The sequence below is a fragment of the Podarcis tiliguerta genome, assembly GCF_965153285.1.
Source record: "Podarcis tiliguerta genome assembly, chromosome: 2".
Taxonomy (NCBI): domain Eukaryota; kingdom Metazoa; phylum Chordata; class Lepidosauria; order Squamata; family Lacertidae; genus Podarcis; species Podarcis tiliguerta.
In genome coordinates, this window is record NC_139535.1 from 102621918 (window position 1) to 102646650 (window position 24733).

The window sequence follows — 24733 nt, forward strand, 5'->3', positions numbered from 1 at the left end:
ACTCAGTTCTGGCTCCTCTCAGGTGGGCGCCATTGCCATTCTAAGAGAAAGAGGGAGGCATTCGTGGTGAACTCTGGCACCTCTTTTTATAGAAAAAATAGTTTTATATCTTGATTTTATTCTGTGAACTGCTCTGAGACCCCCGGGTATACGGCGGTATATAAATTCAATTAATAATAATAATAATAATAATAATAATAATTTTTAAATAGATACATTTCCACCTAGCTTTGACCCCTAGTGGAGAACAACGGCTGTCATAGATAGTATTAATATATATATATAAATAAAAAATTGTCCAGTAGCACCTTAGAGACCAACTAACTTTGTTCTTGGTATAAGCTTTCATGTGCATGCACACTTCTTCAGAAAGCTTATACCAAGAACAAACTTAGTTGGTCTCTAAGGTGCTGCTGGACAATTTTTTTAATTTTTAAAATATATTTCGACTGCGTCAGACCTACCTGAATAGTACTGTGAACAATAATTTATCCTACACATTCAGATTGGGACCCGGGTGGCGCTGTGGGTTAAACCACAGAGCCTAGGACTTACCAATCAGAAGGTCGGCGGTTCGAATCCCTGCGACAGGGTGAGCTCCCGTTGTTCGGTCCCTGCTCCTGCCAACCTAGCAGTTCGAAACCACGTCAAAGTGCAAGTAGAGAAATAGGTACCACTCCGGCGGGAAGGTAAACAGCGTTTCCGTGTGCTGCTCTGGTTTGCCAGAAGCGGCTTCGTCATGCTGGCCACATGACCCGGAAGCTGTATGCCGGCTCCCTGAACCAATAAAGTGAGATGAGCGCCGCAACCCCAGAGTCGGCCACGACTGGACCTAATGGTCAGGGGTCCCTTTACCTTTACACATTCAGATTGCAGGTTGGATTTTTGTTTTGTTTTATTGGGTGCTTCTGTGGGGAAGGTACAGCTAGTATTTTATAGCTGGCACTCGATGCCATTATTTTCATGATATTTCACACTATCTGTGCCAGATAAATGCAACTCCTTTGATTTTAGAGTGTTGCAGATGATATATCAAAGAGGGAGATCCCGAATGAGAGCGTTTGTAGTATGGAAGACAAGATTAGTAGGAATTTGCTGGGGGTGTTTCACAGAAATTGGTAAATTTTGATTAATGAAGTGTATATTCCTTGAATTAACGAAGTGTATAGTCCACATCTTAGCAACTCAGTTGTCACCAGGCCCTCATCGCACCTCAGGTCTGGACCAGGTTTTCCTTTCACAGGAGCGGAGGAGGAAAGGCTGACAAAGCGGCCCTGATCTGCCCTGACCCCTTTTCCCGGCCGGTGCCAGAAATGCTGCAGTTCCCCTGGGAGCCGCAGGGAGGCAGCGAGCCCTGCGCGGAAGGGAAACGCGGCGATACCCCGGCGGAAGCGGAAGCCGAGTCTCTCTCCTGGCGCGGGCATGTGTTGCTCGCTGCTGCTGTGCATCTAGATAGAGACCGGCGCTCGGAGGCTGGTCGCCTTTCCCGGTTATGGCGGAGAGGACCGAGCAGCGCATCGAGGACCGGATCCCCGAGCTAGAGGAGCTGGGGAGGGTCGGGCTCCTCACCACCAAAGAGATCAGGTTGGGCGAGGCGGGATCTCCGCGATCCCCGGGGATCTAGGGAGGGAACGACCCCATGGATTGGGGGTGGAAGCAGGAAGGTGGGGAAAGGGAACCTCGTTTGTGTGGGTCGGTTTTACGTATAAGCTAAACAAGCTCTAGCTTAGGGTCACACTCTCTTGGGGTCCCCCAAAAATTTAAAGGAAAAAACCCCCTGGATGTACGTTTCCAAAATGTAAGATAAAAAGCAAATAAAATAAAACCTACATACAGCAACAGTGTTTTGTGTTGTGTAGGCTCCTGTGATGTAAGTAATGGGCCCCCAACCATTTTAAGTTAGAGCTTAATAATTATTTCACATTTAATGTACTTGGGACGCGAGTGGCGCGGTGGGTTAAACCACAGAGCCTAGGACTTGCCGATCAGAAGGTTGGCGGTTCGAATCCCTACGATGGGTGAGCTCCGGTTGCTCGGTCCCTGCTCCTGCCCACCTAGCACTTCTAAAGCATGTCAAAGTGCAAGTAGATAAATAGGTACCACTCCGGTGGGAAGGTAAACGGCGTTTCCCTGCGCTGCTCTGGTTCACCAGAAGCGGCTTAGGTATGCTGGCCACATGACCCGGATTCAGCTCCCTTGGCCAATAAAGCGAGATGAGCGCCACAACCCCAGAGTCGGTCACGACTGGACCTAATGGTCAGGAGTCCCTTTACCTTTACCTATTAATGTACTTATTAATTGTATTTCACTATTAATATATTAATATACTTCTTCTAAATTTTATTTCTGTTCAACAATTACTTTGATAAAATACATATTTTGTTACGTGCAAATGGCTTTGGATACGTATTAGGTCCATAAACGACCTTGTAGCATATATTAAACACAAAAAAATCAGTGACAATTTGTTGACAAAGGACAGCTGGACATATAAAGGGCCCATTACCTTCAGTAGCTTAGGGCCTCATCAAACCTAAATCCAGCCCTGGTCCTACTCCTTCAAGGGTGGTAGGGAGCAAGCTGTTCACCTTACTCGGCAGACCTGCAAGCAGCCAAGCCATAGTATCTTCTGTAAAAAAATAAATATGATTTTTATTAGTTTTTACTATTTCAGAGAAACATTTAACATACTTAAGATATCAATGACTTCCCTTCTTCTCTTTGCATGGTTCATTTTACATATCTTACATCCCTGTATTTTTTTTTACAAAAACTATACCATTCAGTTATTCCATTATTGCATCCATCAAAACTTATTTACACTGTGGAATTTATCTCAGTGCTACCAACTGTGTCTTTTGTTTCTCATAAATGCAAACTGAAAATATAATGCCAGGAAAGCACTGCTTAGTGCTCAAATGCACATTCTGATATATCTCGTGGGTTCTAAATTTCACAGCCAAGCCATTACATCTTTTATTTTTAGTAAATGTGATTTTTATTAAATCTTCTGTTTTACAAGTTCAGATAAACATTTTACATACTTAAGACTTCCCTTCTTCTCTTTTCATGGTTCATCATATATATTTTATATCCCTGCATATTTTACAAAAAACTATGCCAGTCGCTTTTCCATTGTGACATCCCTCAAAACTTATTTACACTGTGGAATTTATCTTAATGCTGACAACGTTGTCAGCTGTACGCAGTTATTTTCCATATATTCAGTAACATCTTTTCAGGATTTTATCAGCCCCCCACCCAGACCATTATAGCAGCCAGGCACCGATTTAGAACCTGCATGTCCCTCACCAGACATGGACAATAAGGAGGAAATTGAGTTGTTAACACCTCAATTTGTTGTGATACCTATGTTTTTCTGTGGATTGGGAACCATGGAAGCATGTTGCCTTTTTGTATTTCTGCAGGGCGGTTATTAAGAAGACATTAGCCCTTGAATATAAAATACAACGGAGAGCACTCCATAAGGAAAATTTTATCAGTTACATTCAGGTAGGTTTCTTAAGAAGATTCATTTTCGGTATGCTTTCATCTCTTGAGATTTATCTCAGTTAACAAGCATAATATTTTCTGGTGTTTCTTAAAAATGTGAACTGAAAACATAATGCAATAAAGCTTGGCTTAGTTTTCAAATGCACAGTCTGGTATATCTCTTGGTTCTAAATTTTGCTGCAGCAGTTTTATACATTAATTACGATGCAGTTGTAAGGATGTAGAGAGGGCCTTTTAAAAACAGAGGAAGCTGCCTTATATCACCAGACGACTAGATAACTTATTGACCCTCCAGATGTTGCTGGACTACAGGTCCCATAATCCCTGACAATTGGCCATGCTGGCTGAGGTTTAAGGGGTTTGGACTACCAACATCTGGAGGTTCGCAGGTTCCCCATCCCTGGTCTATGCACTGATTAGCAGCAGCTCTTAGGAATAGACAGAAGTCTTTCTGGACCCTACCTAGAGAAATAAGTGTGTGTGTGTGAGAGAGAGAGAGAGAGAGAGAGAGAGAAAGAGAGAGAGAGAGTGGTAAATGTATATTTTTGGTTCCATCAAAATCCAAGAGGATTCAGCCCACTGATTGAGTGGGGGGGGGGAGCGTTTCTCCATGTTTAGTAGCTAGGATGAATGGGCACTGGATAATTCTTGATTTATTCACCTCATTATTACAGGCCTTAATTGCAGTTGTTATTATATAATATCACATAAAATCTATATAAAGCAATAAATGCATGGCTTTACTGTGCTAGCTATTGCTCGGTTTTTATCATCCTTGAAGTATTGTTGACCTTCTAAATATTTTCTTCCCGTTCAGTATGAAATCAATCTGTTGGAATTGATTAAGAAAAGAAGAGCGGTAAGTTGACATGTAACTGAAAACTTGAAGGGGTCTGTAATGGTTCTAGGGGTTGCTCGTGCGTAAGTTGCCGCCACTCCTGGCTAGGTTACCTGGTTGAACCCTTTCTGTCTGGACAGCCTCAAGTTTCGTGGCTGCCTCAGTCGCTGGCAGAATCCGTCAGTGGGCGTTTCTTGAACCTTTTCCAGCATAAAAGCTGTTTGACGCCCAGTCTCCTCCTACTCTCCCTGCGCGGAAGTCTTCTGCGCAGGGAGGGTGTGGGCAGCGGAGTACCCGTACTCTCTCCGCTGGTCTCTGGCGAGGAGTCCTGGAGCCACCTCTCCGATTCCCCCATCTGCCCCCCTTCTCCACTGGTGTTACGCTGATTTCCTTCCCCAGTGGATGGGCTGCCTCTCTCCCTACTGGGACCCTCTCCGGCATCCCTCTGGAGCCTTCTCTCCGCCTCCAGCTCCGATGGCAGTTCCCTGACAGGGTCCTTATGGAATTTACCAAGGATTGTAAAGTTGGTCATTGTTTTCCATAGCGCACTGGCTACTCGTTCAAGAAAGATGAGATTGAGTACTCCATTCTGCAGAGAATACATGGTGTCTTCAAACGGGCCACAACAAAATGGAGTGTAAGGCTGTTTTATTCTATAGCACTTGGATGATTTTGTATAACCTCTTGTGTAACATGATGCATAATTCTAAAGCATAATTTGTGCATAATTCTAAAGCCAAACTGCAGTTAAGTATGAATGAGCAGGTGTCCTAGCGACATAGTTAGAAAACAGCAGCTGTTTCACTCCTCTCCTGGTGCTGCTGCTGTTTTTCTTGGAGCTGTGACAGAGTTTGGCTTAGTGTTCTGTTCAAACCTGGGCTCATGGGTTGTCTTGCTCCAAACAAACCATGAGTGATAAGCCAAGAACAAACCAGTTGCAATTTGTAGCTTTCTAGTTTCTAAAATAGGGACACGGGTGGCGCTGTGGGTTAAACCGCAGAGCCTAGGACCTGCTGATCAGAAGGTCGGCGGTTCGAATCCCCACGATGGGGTGAGCTCCCGTCGCTTGGTCCCTGCTCCTGCCAACCTATCAGTTCGAAAGCACGTCAAAGTGCAAGTAGATAAATAGGTACCACTCCGGCGGGAAGGTAAACGGTGTTTCCGTGCGCTGCTCTGGTTTGCCAGAAGCAGCTTAGTCATGCTGGCCACATGACCCGGAAGCTGTACAGCAGCTCCCTCGGCCAATAAAGCGAGATGAGCGCCGCAACCCCAGAGTCGGCCACGACTGGACCTAATGGTCAGGGGCCCTTTACCTTTTTAGTTTCTAAAATGCTTGTTTTAGAATACTGGTTCTTCCTCCTCCTGAAAGACAGGTCCATCACTGACTGCTAGTTGAGACACTTCTTCATTCCATAGTTTCTTTTCTCAATTGCTGGCTGTGGAAGCTTTGACTTTCCCATATCTTGCTCCTTACGCCATTGTTGTAAAAAGGATAACAATTCTGGATTAATGGTACTTGTTGTGTTCTTAGCTTACCCGTACCCTCCTTTTTGTTTCACTTCCATAGGATGATCTTCAGCTGTGGTTGTCTCATGTGGCCTTTTGCAAGAAATGGGTGAGTATCAGAGTGTAATTTCCTCATTTCAGCTGTGAGCTGATAAGCAGTTGAACCTCCTTTCAAGGGAGCCACGGGATGTGGTCTTTGCATTGTGATAATTTGGAAGAACCTTGTTGAAATGACCGGATTTGTTGGAACGACTGGACTTGCTTTTGATATTTTTACCTGCCAGTACTATCAGTACTGGGAATTTGTCTCCGTCTCATATATATATATATATATATATATATATATATATATATATGCACGACAGAGTTTACAACAGCCAGAGTTTGTGATAAATAAATAAATGCTAAATAAATATTCACAGTCTTGCTGCTGTTTGAGCTTTGTTGTTCTGCCTGACCACCCCAAGCTTTTGTTATGGGGAATAATAATAATAATAATAATAATAATAATTTTTATTTATACCCCGCCTGCCCCGGCGAAGGCTGGGATCAGGGCGGCTAACAAGCAATAATAAAAACAAGTTGAATGAATACAACTTAAAAACAAAATTAAAATACAACATTAAAATATTGAAACAATAAAATATTAAAATGTAGCCTCATCGCAGGAGGAGAAAGGAAATGAAAAAAGAAAGAGGGGGAGGGAATCAAATTGGCTCCAAGCCAAAGGCCAGGCAGAACAACTCTGTCTTACAGGCCCTGTGGAAAGCAATCAGATCCTGCAGGGATCATGAGGCAGAGCGTTCCACCAGGCCGGAGCCAGAGTTGAAAAGGCCCTGGCTCTGGTTGAAGCTAATCTAACTTCCTTAGGGCCTGGGACCACTAGGGTGTTGCTATTTATGGACCTTGAGTCTCTCTGTGGGGCATACCGGGAGAGGCAGTAGGTACGAGGGTCATAGGCCATGAAGGGCTTTAAAGGTCAAAACCAGCACCTTAAATCTGACCCTGTACTCTACCGGGAGCCAGTGCAGCTGGAAAAACACTGGGTGAATATGCTCCCATGGCAGAGACCCCGTGAGGAGCCTCACTGCAGCATTCTGCACCCGCTGTAGTTTCTGGGACAGCTTCAAGGGCAGCCCTGCGTAGAGTGAATTACAGTAGTCAAGCCTGGAGGTGACCGTCGCATGGATCACTGCAGGTACTAAAAACTGTAAGTTGCCTGCTGTGCAGATCCAGGTATATTTCACTGTAAGATGGCAAACCAAACAGTATCAAAGTCCTCTGTAATGAAGGTGAATCTGTTTCACTTGAAAAGGTACACAATATAAGAGAGTGATATGATGCTTTCTGTTTCCTAATAGAACAGGAAAATACAGCTGAGCAAGGTCTTTTCAGCCATGTTAGCTCTTCATCCCAACAAACCAGGTACGGTACTTAAGCTTGTATATGAAGTGAGCAGGATAGGCAGTCTTGGAAAAGATGGGTGGGATATCCTGGCAGTGGCACAATTCGCTTGCCTGATCTGGCTCATTTAAGCTGATGGAACAGGTTGTGCTATACTAGAGTTATTGCTATACTAGAGCAACCTTCCCCAATGTTGTGTCCTCCAGATCCCATCAGCTCCAGCCAGTGTGGCCAATGCCCAGGGATGATGAAAGTTGTAGTCTAGCAGTAAGGGACGTGGGTGGCGCTGTGGGTTAAAGCCTCAGCGCCTAGGGCTTGCCGATCGAAATGTCGGCTGTTCGAATCCCTGCGGCGGGGTGCGCTCCCGTCGCTCGGTCCCAGCGCCTGCCAACCTAGCAGTTCGAAAGCACCCCTGGGTGCAAGCAGATAAATAGGGACCGCTTACTAGCGGGAAGGTAAACGGCATTTCCGTGTGCGGCTCTGGCTCGCCAGAGCAGTGATGTCACGCTGGCCACGTGACCCGGAAGTGTCTTCGGACAGCGCTGGCCCCCGGCCTCTTTGAGTGAGATGGGCGCACAACCCTAGAGTCTGTCAAGACTGGCCCGTACGGGCAGGGGTACCGTTACCTTTTACCTTAGTATCTGGAAGGTACCAAGTTGGGGAAGGCGAGGCTAGCAGAACAAGGCATAAGAACCATTACTTGGAATGACTTCTTGGTTGTCAGCTGGTTTTGCAGTGACTGTCTTAAAATAGCACCATCTCTCTCTCTCTCTCTCTCTCTCTCTCTCTGTTGTAGCTCTCTGGATCATGGCTGCAAAATGGGAAATGGAGGACCGTCTGTCATCTGAAAGTGCCCGGCAGTTGTTCCTTCGTGCGTTGCGTTTCCATCCAGAATGTCCCAAACTGTATCAAGAGGTAATATGTGATTCTGATGCTTCCCCCCTCCTCCACTGCAAATGTTTAACTAGTTCGTTTCAGCTAAGATCTGCTTGTTGATTGACTGCTAGTTTGTTGAACTGAAGAATAGAACGCCATTCTGGTTTTCCATCCTCACTGGCAAATTATTCTTTTTTTTTAGTTGTAGTAGTTGTATACTGCCCTTCCTCCGAAGATCACAGGGCCATTCACAACAGAAAAATACAAAATGAAAACACAAAATGCATAATAAAACGAAGCAAAACAAACCAATAACCCCCTCCCACAGACACATTTAAAAAGCCATATAATGCTAATCAGTCAAAGGCCTGGTTGAAGAGAAATGGTTTCGTTTAGTGCCTAAGGAGATGTAATGAATGTGTCAAGTGAGCCTGGTTGGACATACTGTTGCTTTTTTATATACGTATAACTTTCGATATAATAGTATGATGCCCTTCTTTCATTGGTAGGCATTGAGTCTGAGTGTGTCTGCCAGGAAAAACTACAGATGTAATTCTCTTTACCATGGGTGGGAAAGTAAGATATGCAATAGTTATTGTGAAGTCCTTCGTGTTTTGTCTTTGCAGCCTGAAAATGATGCAATTTAGTATTGCTTTTGTTGTTAAAATCATCAAAAGTCCAGGGGAGCTTTAAAATTTCTCTCTAAAATTTTAACATGCCAACTTGATCGCCACTGTTGTCATTATTTTTATGTGTCAATAGTAGCCTCTGTTGTTGTGAAACAGCCATGTTTATCCACAATCATGGCGTCAGTTTCTGGTGAAGCGCTTAACCGGGCAAAGTCTTCAACAGTTTCAAGAACAGTAGTGAGGGAAAAGTCAAAAGAACCACGAATGCAAAGTATTAAGAAGAAGACTGCTAATTTTTTTTTTAGTAGTACAGTGGTGCCCCGCAAGACGAATGCCTCGCAAGACGGAAAACCCGCTAGACGAAAGGGTTTTCCGTTTTTCGATGCGCTTCGCAGGACAAATTTCCCTATGGGCTTGCTTCGCAAGACGAAAATGTCTTGCGAGTCTTGAGATTTTTTTTCGCTCCCCACCCCCTTTTTCTAAGCCGCTAAACCGCTAATAGCCTTTTAGCAGCTAATCCACTAAGCCTTTAATAGCCGCTAATAGCCGCTAATAGCTCTAATCCGCTAAGCCACTAATAGGGTTGCTTTGCAAGATGAAAAAACCGCTAGACGAAGAGAATCGCGGAATGAATTAATTTCGTCTTGCGAGGCACCACTGTAGTTATAATGCTGGGAGTCCCTGAACCATGGTTAATTGGGAGCGTGCCACAAAATGGCTGATTTCCTATTCCAGATTTTACTCCAGTTACGTTTTACATCAGCACCACTATTAACCACAGTAGTAACAAGGAATCTTTCTCCACTGGCGTTTGAAGCCCTTGCCACCTCATTTTCCCCTCTTTGCCTTTCTTTGTTTCTGTAGTATTTCAGGATGGAGCTCATGAATGCCGAAAAGCAAAGGAAAGAGAAGAAAGAATTTGAGCAAGCGAAGATGGACCTGGTAAGAAGTGAGATGTCGTTGTCACGGAAAATTTCTGCCTGTGCCAGAAACAATTCCACTTGGGTCAGGGGTGGGGAAACTCTAGACCTGTCCGTTGAGCCCTTGGGATTTTTTTCCAGGCTACATCTCCTGTCCCCAGGCCACTCTCCTCTTCTGCCTGTCTCTACACCCTTCTCAAGTGCTTTTGCTTGGCTGAAATAAGTCCTTGAACTGTGCAGGTGCCTCTTACCTCCCTGGGTGGAGATGCGTGTGTGTTTGTGGAAACCTGTGAGCGTTGTGTGACTGGCACTGCCGGATTTACGTATAAGCTAAACAAGCTATAGCTTAGAGCCCCATTCTCTTGCGTAATAATAATAATTTATTAATTATACCCCGCCCAAAGGTAGCCCCATATAGAGCACATTGCAGTAGACCAAGCGAGAGATAACTAGAGCATGCACCACTCTGGCGAGACAGTCTGCGGGCAGGTAGGGTCTCAGCCTGCGTACCAGATGGAGCTGATAAACAGCTGCCCTGGACACAGAATTGACCTGCACCTCCATGGACAGCTGTGAGTGCAGAATGACTCCCAGGCTGCGCACCTGGTCTTTCAGGGGCACAGCTACCCCATTCAGGACCTCCACACCCGCCTGTCTCCTGTCCCCCCAAAACAGTACTTCTGTACCCAATATACTTCTTCTTAATTGTATTTCACTGTTAAGATACTTGTTCTTAATTGTATTTCAGTTCAACAATTACTTTGATAACATACATATTTTGTTACGTGCAAATGGCTTTAGATACCCATTAGGTCCATAAATTACCATATAGCATATATTCAACCCAAAAAACAGCGACAATTTGTTGTTGACAAAGGACAGCTGGACATATAAAGGGCCCCATTACCTTCAGTAGCTTAGGGCCTCATCAAACCTAAATCCGGCCCTGGCGACTGGGATGCACTTAACTTTGTACGGTAAAGTGTCACAACAGTTGCTGTACTCACTTTCGGCTGCTTCTGGCCCTCTTCCCATCACTGGTGTGCATCCCCCAAAACATGGCCCAGGAGGGTATGGGGACCCTTAATCTGGAAAACGTTTTCCCGCCTCTGACTTAGACAGTTAAGTTGTATCATTTGAAGTGTTTGTGATACAATAAATTACGACACGCTTATACAGTACAGTGATGCCTCGCAAGACGAAATTAATTCGTTCTGCGAGTTTTTTCGTTCTACGAGTTTTTTCATCTTGCGAAGCACCACTGTGTATTGACGGTTTCCCGTAGGAATGCATTGGCGGTTTTTAAAAAAAAGGTGCAAGACGTTTCGCCTTGCGAAGCAAGCCCATAGGGAAATCCGTCTTGCGAAGCAACTCAGAAAACGAAAAACCCTTTCGTCTTGTGAGTTTTTTGTCTTCCGAAGCATTCGTCTTGCGAGGTACCACTGTACAGTCATACCTCGGGTTAACAGACGCCTTAGGTTGCATTTTTTGAGGTTACAGACCGCCAAAACCCGGAAGTACCGGAACGGGTTAATTCTAGGTTTCGGTGGTCGCGCATGCGCAGAAGCAGTAAATCACGCTATGCGCAGAAGCGCCAAATCGCAACCCATGTGTGCGCAGCTGTGGGTTGCGAACGTGCATCCCTCACAGATCACGTTCGCAACCTGAGCGTCCACTGTACTTTCCTGTGCTATGTGTCCATTTGAGACACCTGAAGCAAAAACAGCTATCCCTTAATTGGTCTTGTGCTTGCCCTTTAAGTGCAGCTCAGAGTCTACATGACTCGAGGAACGTCGCTGGCGCAGCTTTCTCCTGTGGAGCCATGTTTCTGTGCTCCTGTAATAGTGCCGAGTCATTAGCTTGGGACATGTGCTGTGGAACAGTTCTTGTAACTTGTACAGCTGTTAACAAACGCAAGGCCAAAACCAGATTGTGTTTTGTTGAGTGACTGCGCTCTTTCAGAGACCACACACCTCTTGTGAAAGGTTCTTTGCCAAGTTTCTTTTTAATTTATGTATTCTGTTGAACATGTAGTCCACCCCATCCAAATGGCTTGTGGTGGGTAGGAAAAAGCTAAATTATTCCATCTTGACCTTCCCTGACCCTGCCCGCCAAAGTGTATTGTGTTGCTTCTAGAAGACGTTGACAAGCTGCAAGTTTCTTGTGACCTTCTGTGCCTTATGGAAAATATATGTCAACAAAGCTAACCAGAGGCCACACTATTGTTGCTTTTTCAATATTGGGGAATGTCCACCTATCAAGATATGTGGAGCATTTCTCTGACAGTGCAGTGCAGTGGCCCATATGTGCAGTGGGGCCCCGGCTGCAACTCTGTGGAAGAAAAAGTGTTGGTTGTGTGTCATGAATTGTTTTTTATCTGAAAAGGGTCTAGGACATGAAAGCTTGACTTTTGCCTGCAATTTTAGGGTGAATTCAGCTATTCTGAGGAAATACTTAATGGTGCAATGGCCCGAGTTGTCTACAGAAATGCTGTTCAGAAAATCAAAGGTAACTCCATGTTGTGTTTCTCTCTCTCTCTCTCTCTCTCTCTCTCTCTCTCTCTCTCTCTCTCTCTGTGTGTGTGTGTGTGTGTTTTAAGTAGCAACCTGCCTTAGGTAAAGGTAAAGGGACCCCGACCATTAGGTCCAGTCATGACCGACTCTGGGGTTGCGGCGCTCATCTCGCTTTATTGGCCGAGGGAGCCAGCGTACAGTTTCCAGGTCATGTGGCCAGCATGACTAAGCCGCTTCTGGCGAACCAGAGCAGCGCACAGAAACGTTGTTTACCTTCCCGCCAGAGCGGTACCTATTTATCTACTTGCACTTTGACGTGCTTTCGAACTGCTAGGTGGGCAGGAGCAGGGACCGAGCAACGGGCGCTCACCCCGTCACGGGGATTCAAACCGCCGACCTTCTGATCGGCAAGTCCTAGGCTCAGTGGTTTAACCCACAGCGCCACCCGCGTCCCAGCAACCTGCCTTAGGTTTTTTTTAAAAAATATAGGCCACTGGTGACTGAAGTTTGGTTGGCTGGGGTGAATATTGCGGCACCCATTCTAACAGAATGGCTTGGGCATGGCTACAACCCTGAAGGTGTTACTGACAAAGGGGTACTTTCACAGACAGTTAAAAGACCTCTCCTCACCCTAGCTTTCCACAACTGTTGATAACCGAGTTCTGGTTTGGTTCTGGCTGCTGAGGTTGCTGAAATTAAATTAAATTGACTATATGGATGTTTTCACTTTTGTTTATTGTTTCGAATGGTTTTATGAATTTTGGGACTGATTTTAAATTCAAAAGTGGCACCTAGCTTTTAAAGAAATATATTTACTAGTATGTAGGATGAGTTGTTCAGCTTTCTTGTAGCATCTGGATTTGGCTGCTCTCAGGATGCTCATGTTGATGGGCCAGTTGTCTCTGACCTGGTATTACCTGCATATAGAATCATAAGAGTTGAAAGGGACTCTGAGGGTCATCTAGTCGAACCCCTTCAATGCAGGAATCTTTTGCCCAATGTGGGGCTTGAACCCATGACCCTGAGGTTAAGAGCTGCATGATCTACAGACTGATCTGTCCCAGCTGCTGAGCATTCATGAATTGTGTAGGCAAGTTCACATACAAGTCAATCCAAGCTTTGCGGCAAAATTTGACACTCCGCATTAAAGAGATGCATTTCAAGCAAAGTTTGGAGAGTTCTTACGGTTTTATTCATTTTTTAAATTAATCCTCTTGTTATAATATTTTATTTGTTAAATATTTTCTGGCTTAAGAGAGACTGTTTATGAGGTTCTGGACCCCCCCAAATTACTGTCTGTCTGTCTGACTCCATTCTAGGTGCCGAGTTTCTTCTGTCACTGCTGTCAATTGCAAAACTTTTTGATTTTACACAAGACCTTCAAAAGGAAATTTTGGAAAAGTAAGTTTGGGGTGGGTGTGGAGCACAATTAGTGTGGTCCATTCAGGTGGTCTACAGCGTGTCTGTAAAAATACAGTTTTTTTTTTAAAAAAATCATACAGCATTTTTTGCATTTTACTGTTTTGTTGGAAGCTGCCCAGAGTGGTTGGGGAAACACAGCCAGATGGGCGAGGTATAAATAATAAATTATTATTATCATCATCATCCATTGTAGCGCATTGCAATTGTTACAACAGGCAGAAAAATCATTAAGTGGTCTGCCAAGACCTTCAGCAATTTCCAAGTGGTCTGTGGGAAAGAAAAGTTTGGAAGCCACTGTGCTAGAAGTATTATTTTGTTTAACATGGAAAGCATTCAGATGTGATCTCCTCGCTTTCAGTCTACCACCTCATCCCCATTCTGTTCTTCAGCCTGTGTAGACCAGACTGTGACTTGGCAGACTCTGGCATGTCTGACGTGGCTTCACCTGAAGTGGTGCCAAGAGTATCTCAGGATAAATAAAATGTCACTGTTGTGATATAGCCGCCTGCTTGGAGAGCAAAGCACTCTTAATGCTCCCTCCTAAGAAGAGGGTAGTGAATGGAACAATAGCATGATAGTTTTCCTCTTAGCCTGCAGGCAGAATACGCCAATGATCCTCTTATGTGGGACTACATAGCACGGCAGGAGCTGGAGAAGGACTCATTGCCCACCTCAGAACATCGGTCCAAACAGTCAAAAGCACAGGAAGCAGCCCTAAAAGAAGAACGGTGTTGCATGGTGTTTGATGAAGCAGTTGCCTCCCTTCCCACAGGTTAGAACTTGTGCCTCTAATATATACCAGCATTTATAAAGTATAAAATCTCTAAAACATAAAACGATACTTCCAGTTCTTGCGGTAGAGCTTTGAAGATGTATGTAGTCATGATTCCCTATTTAATTATGAACTGATGGACTTGAGCTCAATACGTGTGTGGTTATTTATTAATTTTTAACTGTTCAGATTTCCCCCGAAAGGGGTATATTTGAATGAAAATGGGAAGGCAATTGGTTTTTGCCAATGATGTCATGCAGATGCTGCGAAGAATTTCCATGCGCGATGAGCCTCCTTCCCACGCTTAAACACCCATCTGGAAATGCAAGAGAGGCAGCAAGCTTTCCGAGTGCTTGTCCATTTGTCCTTCTCATCCGCTTGCAATTGTTAATCAGGTTTCACGATGCGGGTGGCGCTGTGGTCTAAACCACCGAGCCTCTTGGGCTTGGCTGATCAGAAGGTTGGAGATTCAAATCCCTGCGACCGGGTGATCTCCCCCCGCCTGTCTCAGGTCCTGCCAACCTAGCAGTTCGAAAGCACACCAGTGCAAGTAGATAAATAGGTACCGCTGTGGCGGGAAGGTAAACAGTGTTTCCGTGCGCTCTGGTTTCCATCACGGTGTCCCATTGCTCCAGAAGCAGTTTAGTCTTGCTGGCCACATGACCTGGAAAGCTGTCTGCAGACAAACGCCAGCTCCCACAGCCTGAAAAGCAAGATGAGTGCCTCAACCCCATAGTCACCTTTGACTGGACTTAACCGTCCAGGGGTCCTTTACCTTTATTGGCCGAGGGAGCCGGCGTACAGCTTCTGGGTCATGTGGCCAGCATGACTACGCCGCTTCTGGCGAACCAGAGCAGCACACGGAAACACTGTTTACCTTCCCGCCGGAGTGGTACCTATTTATCTACTTGCACTTTGAGGTGCTTTCGAACTGCTAGGTTGGCAGGAGCAGGGACCGAGCAACGGGAGCTCACCCCGTCGCGGGGAATCGAACCGCCGACCTTCTGATCGGCAAGTCCTAGGCTCTGTGGTTTAACCCACAACGCCACCCCCGTCCCTAGCTTTTGCTTAGGAGTTGAATTTTTCTTTAGTGGGTCTTGGAAAAGCAGTGTTGTTGTTTTCGTTCAGAAGGAGTGACTGCCATTTTTATTAAGAAAAACATTTTTAACCTTCCAGAGGACATGTGGGAACGTTACGTCGTTTTTTGCTTGGAAAGATATAACCGGAAGACAAACAGTGAAGAGTTAAAGCAGAAGGTAAACGCTTTAAGTATTCCTGCAGACAATTTCAGAAGTTTACTTTTGTTTTTGTGGAGGCTAGTCTGCGTGGCAGTGAAGCTCATTCTTTTTTCCTTATCTCTTCTTGTTTTTTTAGAGGTTGGAAAGGATATCAAGTGTTTGCAGCCGGGCTCATGAATTACAGTTGCTGCCAGCTTCTCTCTATCAGCAATGGGTAAGGATGTATATGGCTCTTGCTGGGTCTTTTTTTAAATATATAAAAAAGCACCACACTGCATGAAACGAGAAGACTTGACTTCTCTGCTCTGTTCTGGTCAGACCTCACCTGGAGTACTGTGTCCAGTTCTGGGCACCACAGTTCAAGAAGGACACTGACAAACTGGAACGTGTCCAGAGGAGGGCAACCAAAATGGTCAAAGGCCTGGAAACGATGCCTTATGAGGAACGGCTAAGGGAGCTGGGCATGTTTAGCCTGGAGAAGAGGAGGTTAAGGGGTGATATGATAGCCATGTTCAAATATATAAAAGGATGTCACATAGAGGAGGGAGAAAGGTTGTTTTCTGCTGCTCCAGAGAAGCGGACACGGAGCAATGGATCCAAACTACAAGAAAGAAGATTCCACCTAAACATTAGGAAGAACTTCCTGACAGTAAGAGCTGTTCGACAGTGGAATTTGCTGCCAAGGAGTGTAGTGGAGTCTCCTTCTTTGGAGGTCTTTAAGCAGAGGCTTGACAACCATATGTCAGGAGTGCTCTGATGGTGTTTCCTGCTTGGCAGGGGGTTGGACTTGATGGCCCTTGTGGTCTCTTCCAACTCTATGATTCTATGACTTTGGGTCTTGGGACACATTTCTCAATAAAGGCTTCCGTTTTATCTTTGATTTGCATCTCGTCAGCTCCAGCTCTTACTGGGGCTCGACCTCCGAGAAAAGGCTGAAGAGGTGGCAGCAGCGGCAACGAGACGATTCAGCCACTTGGTAGAAATGTGGGAGATGAGGCTGAAGTTGCTACTCCAGCTGAACACGGATGGTGTAGGCCCTTGTTTCCAGGAAGCATTTAGAGCAGTTAAGGCAAAGGTAAGCGACAAGCCCCTGGAATGAAAGGATCGCTGTTTGCAAGCCTGGAGGGGCAGTGTGGCGATCCCACACAGGGCCCCCAGACGTCTGACGGTCTATTGACCCTGTGCCGCCACTGCGATTGCTTTTTCCCCTGCCACCACCCCGTATCTCACGGGGACACACGGAGTCCAGTCAGTTGTTAACATAAACAAATAATCAAGTTTATTTTTAATACAGGAACAAGCTTATGGTTTCAGTTAGTTTTCCTTGACAGTTTCTTAATCTTAGTTCCTAACAACTCCAAACTGATTATTCCAACTATCTATCTGACTCCACCTAACAATTCCTCTCACTCTCTCACAATACAACTCTACCAACCCACACCTAAACCTCCCTCTTCCTTCTTCAACTCCCAAACCTCAACTCTCAACTCCCAAACCTCAACTGACTTTCAAAACCTCCCACTCTAACTTTTATTCCCCCCTTGCATTCTCACTGGCCAATCACATCACACCCATTTTAACCCTTTCCTTATGACCCATCCTAGGAGGCAAACGCCACAGGCACCTCACTTGCATTGGGGGGGGGGGGCATGTGTTCTGATCTTGGGTGGGTGGGTGGGAAATGTTCCCCTCATCTTGGGGACAGATGGTGTTCAGGGATGTTTACTGTGATGACAGGGGCAACAACTCTTCTCATTTGCTCCTTCCATTTAGCGATGAAATTTATTACGGTCAGAGACCAGCTTGAGAAACAGAAATGGAACTACCATCCCAATAGCAAAACAAACATTTAAAACAACATACAACAATGGATTTTAAGTTTAAAAGTGCGATAGCCATGTAAACTCATAAAAACTTCAAAATAGACTACCTTAGAGAAATAACCTGAAGTCGCCCGTGGATCCGGGTTTGGGAATTTTAACAAACTAGATTGAATTGGGGGATGGTCTGCGCCTACAGATCTGTGCGCAGAATCTGGCTACAATCCGGGTCATCTTGTGGTCTTTGCCTAACAGGAGAAGATCGAAATTTTGCTTTACCGGGAGGTCAGCAAGCCTCACCAGCAGGGGGGTCAATGGTTTCTCTACATGCCTCATCATAAAAGGGACATCTAAAAAATATGTGTTCAGGGCTTCCTATATCCCCCAGTGGACAGGCGCAAATTCTCTGGACCTTCCATTTAGTGTTTTTCCCCCCAGAATGCCTTTGGAATGATGCTAGACTATGGGTTTCCTCAGCCATGGTGGGAGGGTGTCTTGTATGCATGCCTTTGTGCTTAGAGTACTGCAATGCATTCTCTGGGGGGGCTACCTTTGAAGGTGACTTGGAAACTAAAACTAATCTAGAATGCCACTGCCAGACTGGTGACTGGGAGACCACATTGGCTGAGACCACATTGGCTCCCAGTACGTTTCCAAGCACAATTCAAAGTGTTGGTACTGACCTTTGAAGCTCTAAAGGGCTTTGGCCCTGCATACTTGAAGGAGTGTCTCCACCCCTATCATTCAGCCCAGACACTGAGATCCAGCTCCAAAGGCCTTCTGGCAGTTCCCTCACTGTGAGAAGTGAAGTTAAAGGGAATCAGGCAGAGGGCCTTCTCGGTAGTGGCGCCCTCCCATCAGATGTCAAGGAAGTAAACAACTATCTGGCTTCTAGAAGACATCTGAAGGCAGCCCTGTATGTTTTTAATGTTTGATGTGTTTTAATTTGTTGGAAGCCACCCAGTCAGATAGGCAGCATAATAATAATAATAATAATAATAATAATAATAATAATAATTTGTATAAGTTGCACTCCATGGGGGTGGGCAGCAGCTGCAACTTGGGGAAAGGCACATGACTATGGGGACACCCCAGAGTTACTAAGATGGTGTGCCACACACCCCTTGCTTGTAATGCTTAAGTTAAGGGCTAAGTTACTTGCCTAAACACCTGTAATTAGAACAAAGGTATCACCTATTATTGTCCCCATTGATATTATCCTCTGCAGCAAGGGGTTCCAGATGCTTGATATGCCTAGACCCCTCCAATAGGAAGATAAGTGCATTAATTCTGCTGCCATCCTAATCTCCTAGCCCACGCTGGGCTTTCTGGTGGCTTTTAAAAATAGCTGTCATATAGCCTCAAATGCTGGGTCTGGCTCCTATGTGTTTGCCTCGCATCCAACATATCATGCCCAGTATTTCCATGGCCTAAAATTAATTTTTCTCTCTTCCTACCACTAGGACAGCTTGCCGTTATGGATTCTATGTACAGAATGGAGTGAGAATGTCAATAGCACTCCTGAAACGGAAGCACTCTATCAGGTATTACATATCCTATTTGAAAACAACGACAGCTCGGCATGGGTAGAACTATTCAGGAAAGCAGATGGGAAAAGTTTTACTAGCAACATTATCATGTTAGCATTAATTTTAGAACCAGCACTGTGCTTGGTAATCTGCAGGTCAAAGAAATTATGTGATCCCGAGACAGAGCCTTTTAGAGTACAGGAGCCAGACTAAGTTGGGCTCAAGGGCTTTGGCGAGGGAAGACAGTGTCCGATCTGGCTGCCATACTTGGGGAAAGCCTTTGCTGAAGATGTGAGTTGTCTCTGACAATAGAGAAGTGGATGCCAAGCAGGAGGGGGGTGCAAGAAAGGGGGCGAAGGAGGAGAATGACTGGAGACAGTAATACTCAAATGGGGGGGGGGGGCGCACACCCATTGAAAGCACCCCAGATATAAATGTGTGTATGAATGCGTTCAGACACAATCTCCATTTCTAAATACAGTGGTACCTCAGTTTTCGAACGTCTCCGTTGACGAATATTTCGGTTTTCGAACACGCCTCGGAAGTCAAACATGCCACGTGGCTTCTGCTGAGTGCAAGATCCTGAGGCCAAGCTGTCAGCTGTTGAGTTTTCGGTTTTCGAACGTTTCGGAAGTCCGTTCGACTTCCAAAACGTTCAGAAACCAAAGCACAGCTTCTGATTGGCTGCAGGAAGCTCCTGCAGCCAGTCGGAAGCCCTGTCGCATGTTCGGCTTCCAAAAATAGTTCACAAACCAGAACAGTCATTTCTGGGTTTGTGGCATTCGGGATCTAAAACGTTCAAGAACTAAGCTGATCGAAAACCAAGGTATGACTGTATATTGATTTGGAAAGGACAGTCGCAGAATTACAAGATGTACTCAGATGTACTCAGAATTATTCCATCTGTGTACACCAGTCCTGCTCTCTTATTTGAATCCTTAGCTCTCTGGGTTGAAATATCCCACTTCGGATCAAAATATGGCAGCTCCTCATAGTCCATGACATGTGCTTCAGAGCTTCACAGGTCTTCTCTGAATGTGCTCAGGTTCTTTTTATGTTTAAACTTGCAGAGATCTTTGGCAGCCACACTGCCTGCTGACTCGGTAACCATGAAGGAAAAGTATATCGAATGGGCGTACAGGGCTGGTGGCTATAAGAAAGCAAAGAAAGTCTTTACCAGGTTAGAAGAACTCCTTCTGAAACACACACACATATACACACACATATAAATACAATTATTTATTTCTTCCGCTTTCTCTGATGGTTTTTAAAACACTGAATCCCTCACACACCATCTTTTATGTCCTAGTTTGCATGAAAGCCGTCCGTTTTCCCTTGAGTTCTTCAAGAAGATGATTCAGATTGAAAAGGAGCAAGTAAGTAACGTAACTTAGGCAGTGGCGTAGCGTGGGTTGTCAGCACCCGGGGCAAGGCAAGTAATTTGCGTCCCCTAACCCGTGGATTTGCGCCCCCCCAACCCTAACCCCCAGATGTTGCGCCCAGTGCAGCCGGCCCCCCCTGCACCCCCCACGCTACGCCACTGAACTTAGGACAAACTTAGTTTTAGGATGTTCTGTATCATTAGAGGCATGTGCCACTGTGAATTTTCTAAAGGGAGCAGTGGTTAATATGCTGGAATATGTTGGGATTGGACTACTAAAAGGTGCCTTTTTAGAAAACATCTGGAAACTTTTTTAAAGGATTTGACCTATATCAAGTGCATCGTTGCTATTCCGTTTCCTGACATGACTCAAAATGTTGTGTTGTTTTCTGAAAACCCTAAACAGCTAGAGATGTTGCTTATTTTTTAATACTTTTTTTGTTTGTTTGGGGAAAAGGTCATATCTCCACAGTGTCAGATTATACGTTGTGGATGCCTAGTACATTTTTTATTTTTATTTTACCAACCAACAATTTTAATAAACCAATTTTGATACATTATTGCAGGGGCACTAAAAGGTGTGGGGCCCATAGATCAGTGCCTACTCTGCCTATTTGGTAGTCTAGCATCATCATCATCATCATCATCATCATCATCATTGTACCCTGCCCATCTGACTGGGTTGCCCCAGCCACTCTGAAAGGCTTCCAGCACATATAATAAAGATACAGCAAAACATTGAACCTTTAAAAGCTTCATTGTGCCTTCAGTGGTAGATCATCTGTTTTGCGTGCATAAGGTCCCAGGTTCAAATCCTGGCAGCTTTGAGTAGGGCTGAGAGATAACCCTGCCCCAAACTTTGAAGAGCCACTGCCAGCCAGTTCTGAGCTGGATTGACTTGTGTTCTGTCTTGGAATAAAGCTTTCTGAATGTTTTTAACTTTCACGTTATTTGCTGCCCAAGGTTGCATCTGGTGGGATAGGAATATGTGTGTTTTACATATAGTTTTTGGGGAGCTCCAGGGGGTATGGTGGGGTAGTGGAAAAGGAATATCAGGGGAAGCATTCAAGGCTATGGGTTTGGGTGGTGAGGCAGGAAAAGTGCCATGTGAGAGGGGAAAGCTTCTCAATACTTTATTGCCCAAGCCTGTCACAGCTTCTGCTCTTATTCCTGTGCCCTTTTAATTCATGGGCTGAAGGACTAAATAGCAATACACTGTTTTATGTACTTGGCAAATCTATTTAGCAGCTGTAACCTTTGGCTCAGCATCCTTAGTTACCCCGCTTTTTTTCTACCTCCAAGGAATCCTGTAAAATGTCCAATATCCGAGAATATTATGAACGTGCCTTGAGAGAATTCGGTGCCACAGACCCCGGTAAGAAGTTTTATTTCTTCAAGTGTTGTGGGTATAACCAGAGATCTTCTCTTCCTTCCATCTGCATTTTGATTAGAGTAAATTTAAACACACGCACGCAAAAAACTGGATTTTATTGCGTGTCATCTTGAGAACCTACTTAGGCCAGAATCATAAGAAGCAGGCATAGGCAAACTCTGGCCCTCCAGATGTTTGGGACTACAATACCCATCATCTCTGACCACTGGTCCTGTTAGGTAGGGATGATGGGAATTGTAGTCCCAAGCATCTGGAGGGCCGGAGTTTGCCTATGCCTGGTAATAAGGATGAAGCAGGCAGCCCAAATAGCAACGTCTCTCAGATGAAATCCCCACACCACCCCTCAAATCCCCAGAATTAAGCATCTGGCTAACCTGGGGGCTGGCCATAAGGCTGTGGTAGCCAGAGCCATCCAATGTACAGGAAAGGGATATTTTTTTAAAAGTTGTGCACAAGTTATTTTACTCTGGACTTTGCCCAAAGGTTGCTCATCATCAATGTCTGCATTGTTCAACATATAAAGGTAAAGGGACCCCTGACCATTAGGTCCAGTTGTGACTGACTCTGGGGTTGCGGCGTTTATCTCGCTTTATTGGCCGAGGGAGCCGGCGTACAGCTTCCGGGTCATGTGGCCAGCATGACTAAGCCGCTTCTGGCGAACCAGAGCAGTGCACGGATATGCTGTTTACCTTCCCGCCAGAGCGGTACCTATTTATCTACTTGCACTGGTGTGCTGTCGAACTGCTAGGTTGGCAGGAGCAGGAACCACGCAACGGGAGCTCATCCCGTCGTGGGGATTCGAACCGTGGACCTTCTGATTGGCAAGTCCTAGGCTCTGTGGCTTAACCCACAGCGCCACCCGCGACCCTTGTTCAACATACACCATAACGTAAATCGAAACCCACCACCTCTGCTGGAAGCACTTTCTCATCTTTGATGCGGAGTACATAATCTTTAAAAAGGAGCTATTGTAAGTACTATAGCAACTGCTAAGTGTTTAGTCCCAGATTTTGCAAAAAAACCAACAACACTCCACACATATACCCCAATGGTGGAACATACATAGGGTCATGTGTTTCTACGTTTTGGGCCCATGGGGGCATTTCCATTATCACAATATTAACTAGCCTTTTTTCTTCCTTTGAAGATATTTGGCTGGATTACATCAGAGAGGAACTGACTCAGTCCCAAGGCAAACCTGAGAACTGCGGCAGCATTCACTGGAGGGCGATGAAAATGTTGCAGGGAGAACACGTTGAAACTTTTATTTCAAAGTACACATTGCTGCAAACTGGACACCTGTGAGAAATGTAATCCTAGATGTGTCTTATCTTAAGAGCTAAACCTACTTTAAATGTTGTTTGTAAATTTGTAACCCAAAGGCAAATAAATATATTTTTGGGGGGCCTTCTCTCTTCATTGTTGGTTTTTTGATGGGTGGATCAAAGATTCTGACTGGTGTTCATACGGCGTACTCCAGTGGAAAAAAAGAACTATAAGAAAATGAGAGTGGAGTTAGAGGAAACAGTTGGCACATTGTTATGTGTGTTCTGTTGATCCGTAATACGGAAGACACGGAAAGAAAAGCTTACATTGGTATGAACCACCTTGAGATCTTTGGATGAAGAGCGCTATACAAACAAACAAATAAATTTATTGCATTGTCCAGTAGCACCTTAGAGACCAACTAAGTTTGTTCTGGGTATAAGCTTTCGTGTGCATGCACATGAAAGCTTATACCCAGAACAAACTTAGTTGGTCTCTAAAGTGCTACTGGACAATTTTTTAATTTATTTTGACTGCGTCAGACCAACATGGCTACCTACCTAAATTTATTGCAGTAACCACTTTGTCCCTGGCTCTTCCAGCTGTTTATTGTTACACAATTGATTAATTTGTTATACCCATCTTAAACTAGCTCATTTGGACTCTAAAGTTGTTACAAGAGACATCTCTAGTTCAAAGTAATAGCCTGAACTAGGGTTCCCCCTGCTTAAGAGAAATCCCCCCCCATCCCATAACACTGTTTTGTGGTTTTACTGTGTGTTTTTTGTAAAATCTATTTGTTTTGTCAAATTTTTCAAATCCACCTTGTGACATACACTGAAGAGTGGTCTACAAGTACAATAATAAAGAGTATTTAAATAAATAGGATTTCTGACTCTTGGACATTAACTAGTTAGCAGTGCATATAGAGCCAGTAACAGTGGTGTCCAAAGTATCATTAACAATCTAATATCCAATCACTGTCAGATTTTTTTGGAATGCATTGATATTACTCAAGTTGCAAGGAACTTAAGACTGACTGGTCAGTTTGGTCTCATAAAGTTTTTAAATTTAAAATGTACCAATAGATTGTATCTAAAGATGTCCTCCTGCAAGCAGAAAGCCTCTTCACTTCAGACTTTTGCCTTAGCAAGTACCGCATTGCACTAAAAAGTAATGTGAAATCCAAGTACAGCGGTGCCCCGCAAGACGAATGCCTCGTAAGACGGAAAACCCGCTAGACGAAAGGGTTTTGGAGGTGCTTCGCAGGACGAATTTCCTATGGGCTTGCTTCGCAAGACGAAAATGTCTTGCGATTCCTGGGGTTTTCCCCCTGCTCCCTACCCCCTTTTTCTAAGGCACTAAGCTGCTAATAGCCTTTTAGCAGCTAATCCGCTAATCCCTTAAGCCTCTAATAACCGCTAAACCGCTAATAGCGTTAATCCGCTAATCCGCTAATGGGCTTGCTTCGCAAGACGAAAAAACCGCTAGACGAAGAGACTCACGGAACGGATTCTTTTCGTCTTGCGAGGCACCACTGTACATCCATTTGCACAAAATCCTTTGCTGTTTTTCCTCCCGTCTGGATTTATTTTGTTTTGATTATTTTATAAACACCTTGTCTAGGGCAGATCAAGCCCAAATAAATAGCTGGGTCACGTGCTGTTGCACACTGCAAAACGATACCCCAGTGGCTGGAAGACAAATGCTGGA

The 24733-nt window shown here is 44.8% G+C and overlaps 1 protein-coding gene across 1 annotated transcript; it reads left to right on the top strand.

Annotated features, from left to right (window-relative positions):
* Positions 1-1371: 1371 nt before the first annotated feature.
* On the top strand, positions 1372-23160 carry UTP6 (UTP6 small subunit processome component). The gene is made up of 19 exons (XM_083427570.1): positions 1372-1584; positions 3429-3513; positions 4331-4372; positions 4896-4988; positions 5919-5966; positions 7219-7282; positions 8058-8176; positions 9631-9708; positions 12113-12194; positions 13519-13600; positions 14212-14393; positions 15570-15649; positions 15768-15845; positions 16527-16706; positions 18915-18995; positions 20051-20160; positions 20290-20356; positions 21664-21736; positions 22902-23160. The coding sequence occupies exons 1-19, from the start codon at positions 1493-1495 to the stop codon at positions 23057-23059; spliced, it is 1794 nt and encodes a 597-aa protein (XP_083283696.1). The 5' UTR covers positions 1372-1492; the 3' UTR covers positions 23060-23160.
* Positions 23161-24733: the final 1573 nt, after the last annotated feature.

Bases quoted from the DNA above. Each gene is read 5' to 3' on its own strand.
- UTP6 (XM_083427570.1), top strand. From the start codon at position 1,493: ATGGCGGAGAGGACCGAGCAGCGCATCGAGGACCGGATCCCCGAGCTA. The intron at 7,283-8,057 runs GTACGGTACTTA...TCTCTGTTGTAG, and splicing joins TCTTCATCCCAACAAACCAG to CTCTCTGGATCATGGCTGCA. The intron at 12,195-13,518 runs GTAACTCCATGT...ACTCCATTCTAG, and splicing joins TGCTGTTCAGAAAATCAAAG to GTGCCGAGTTTCTTCTGTCA.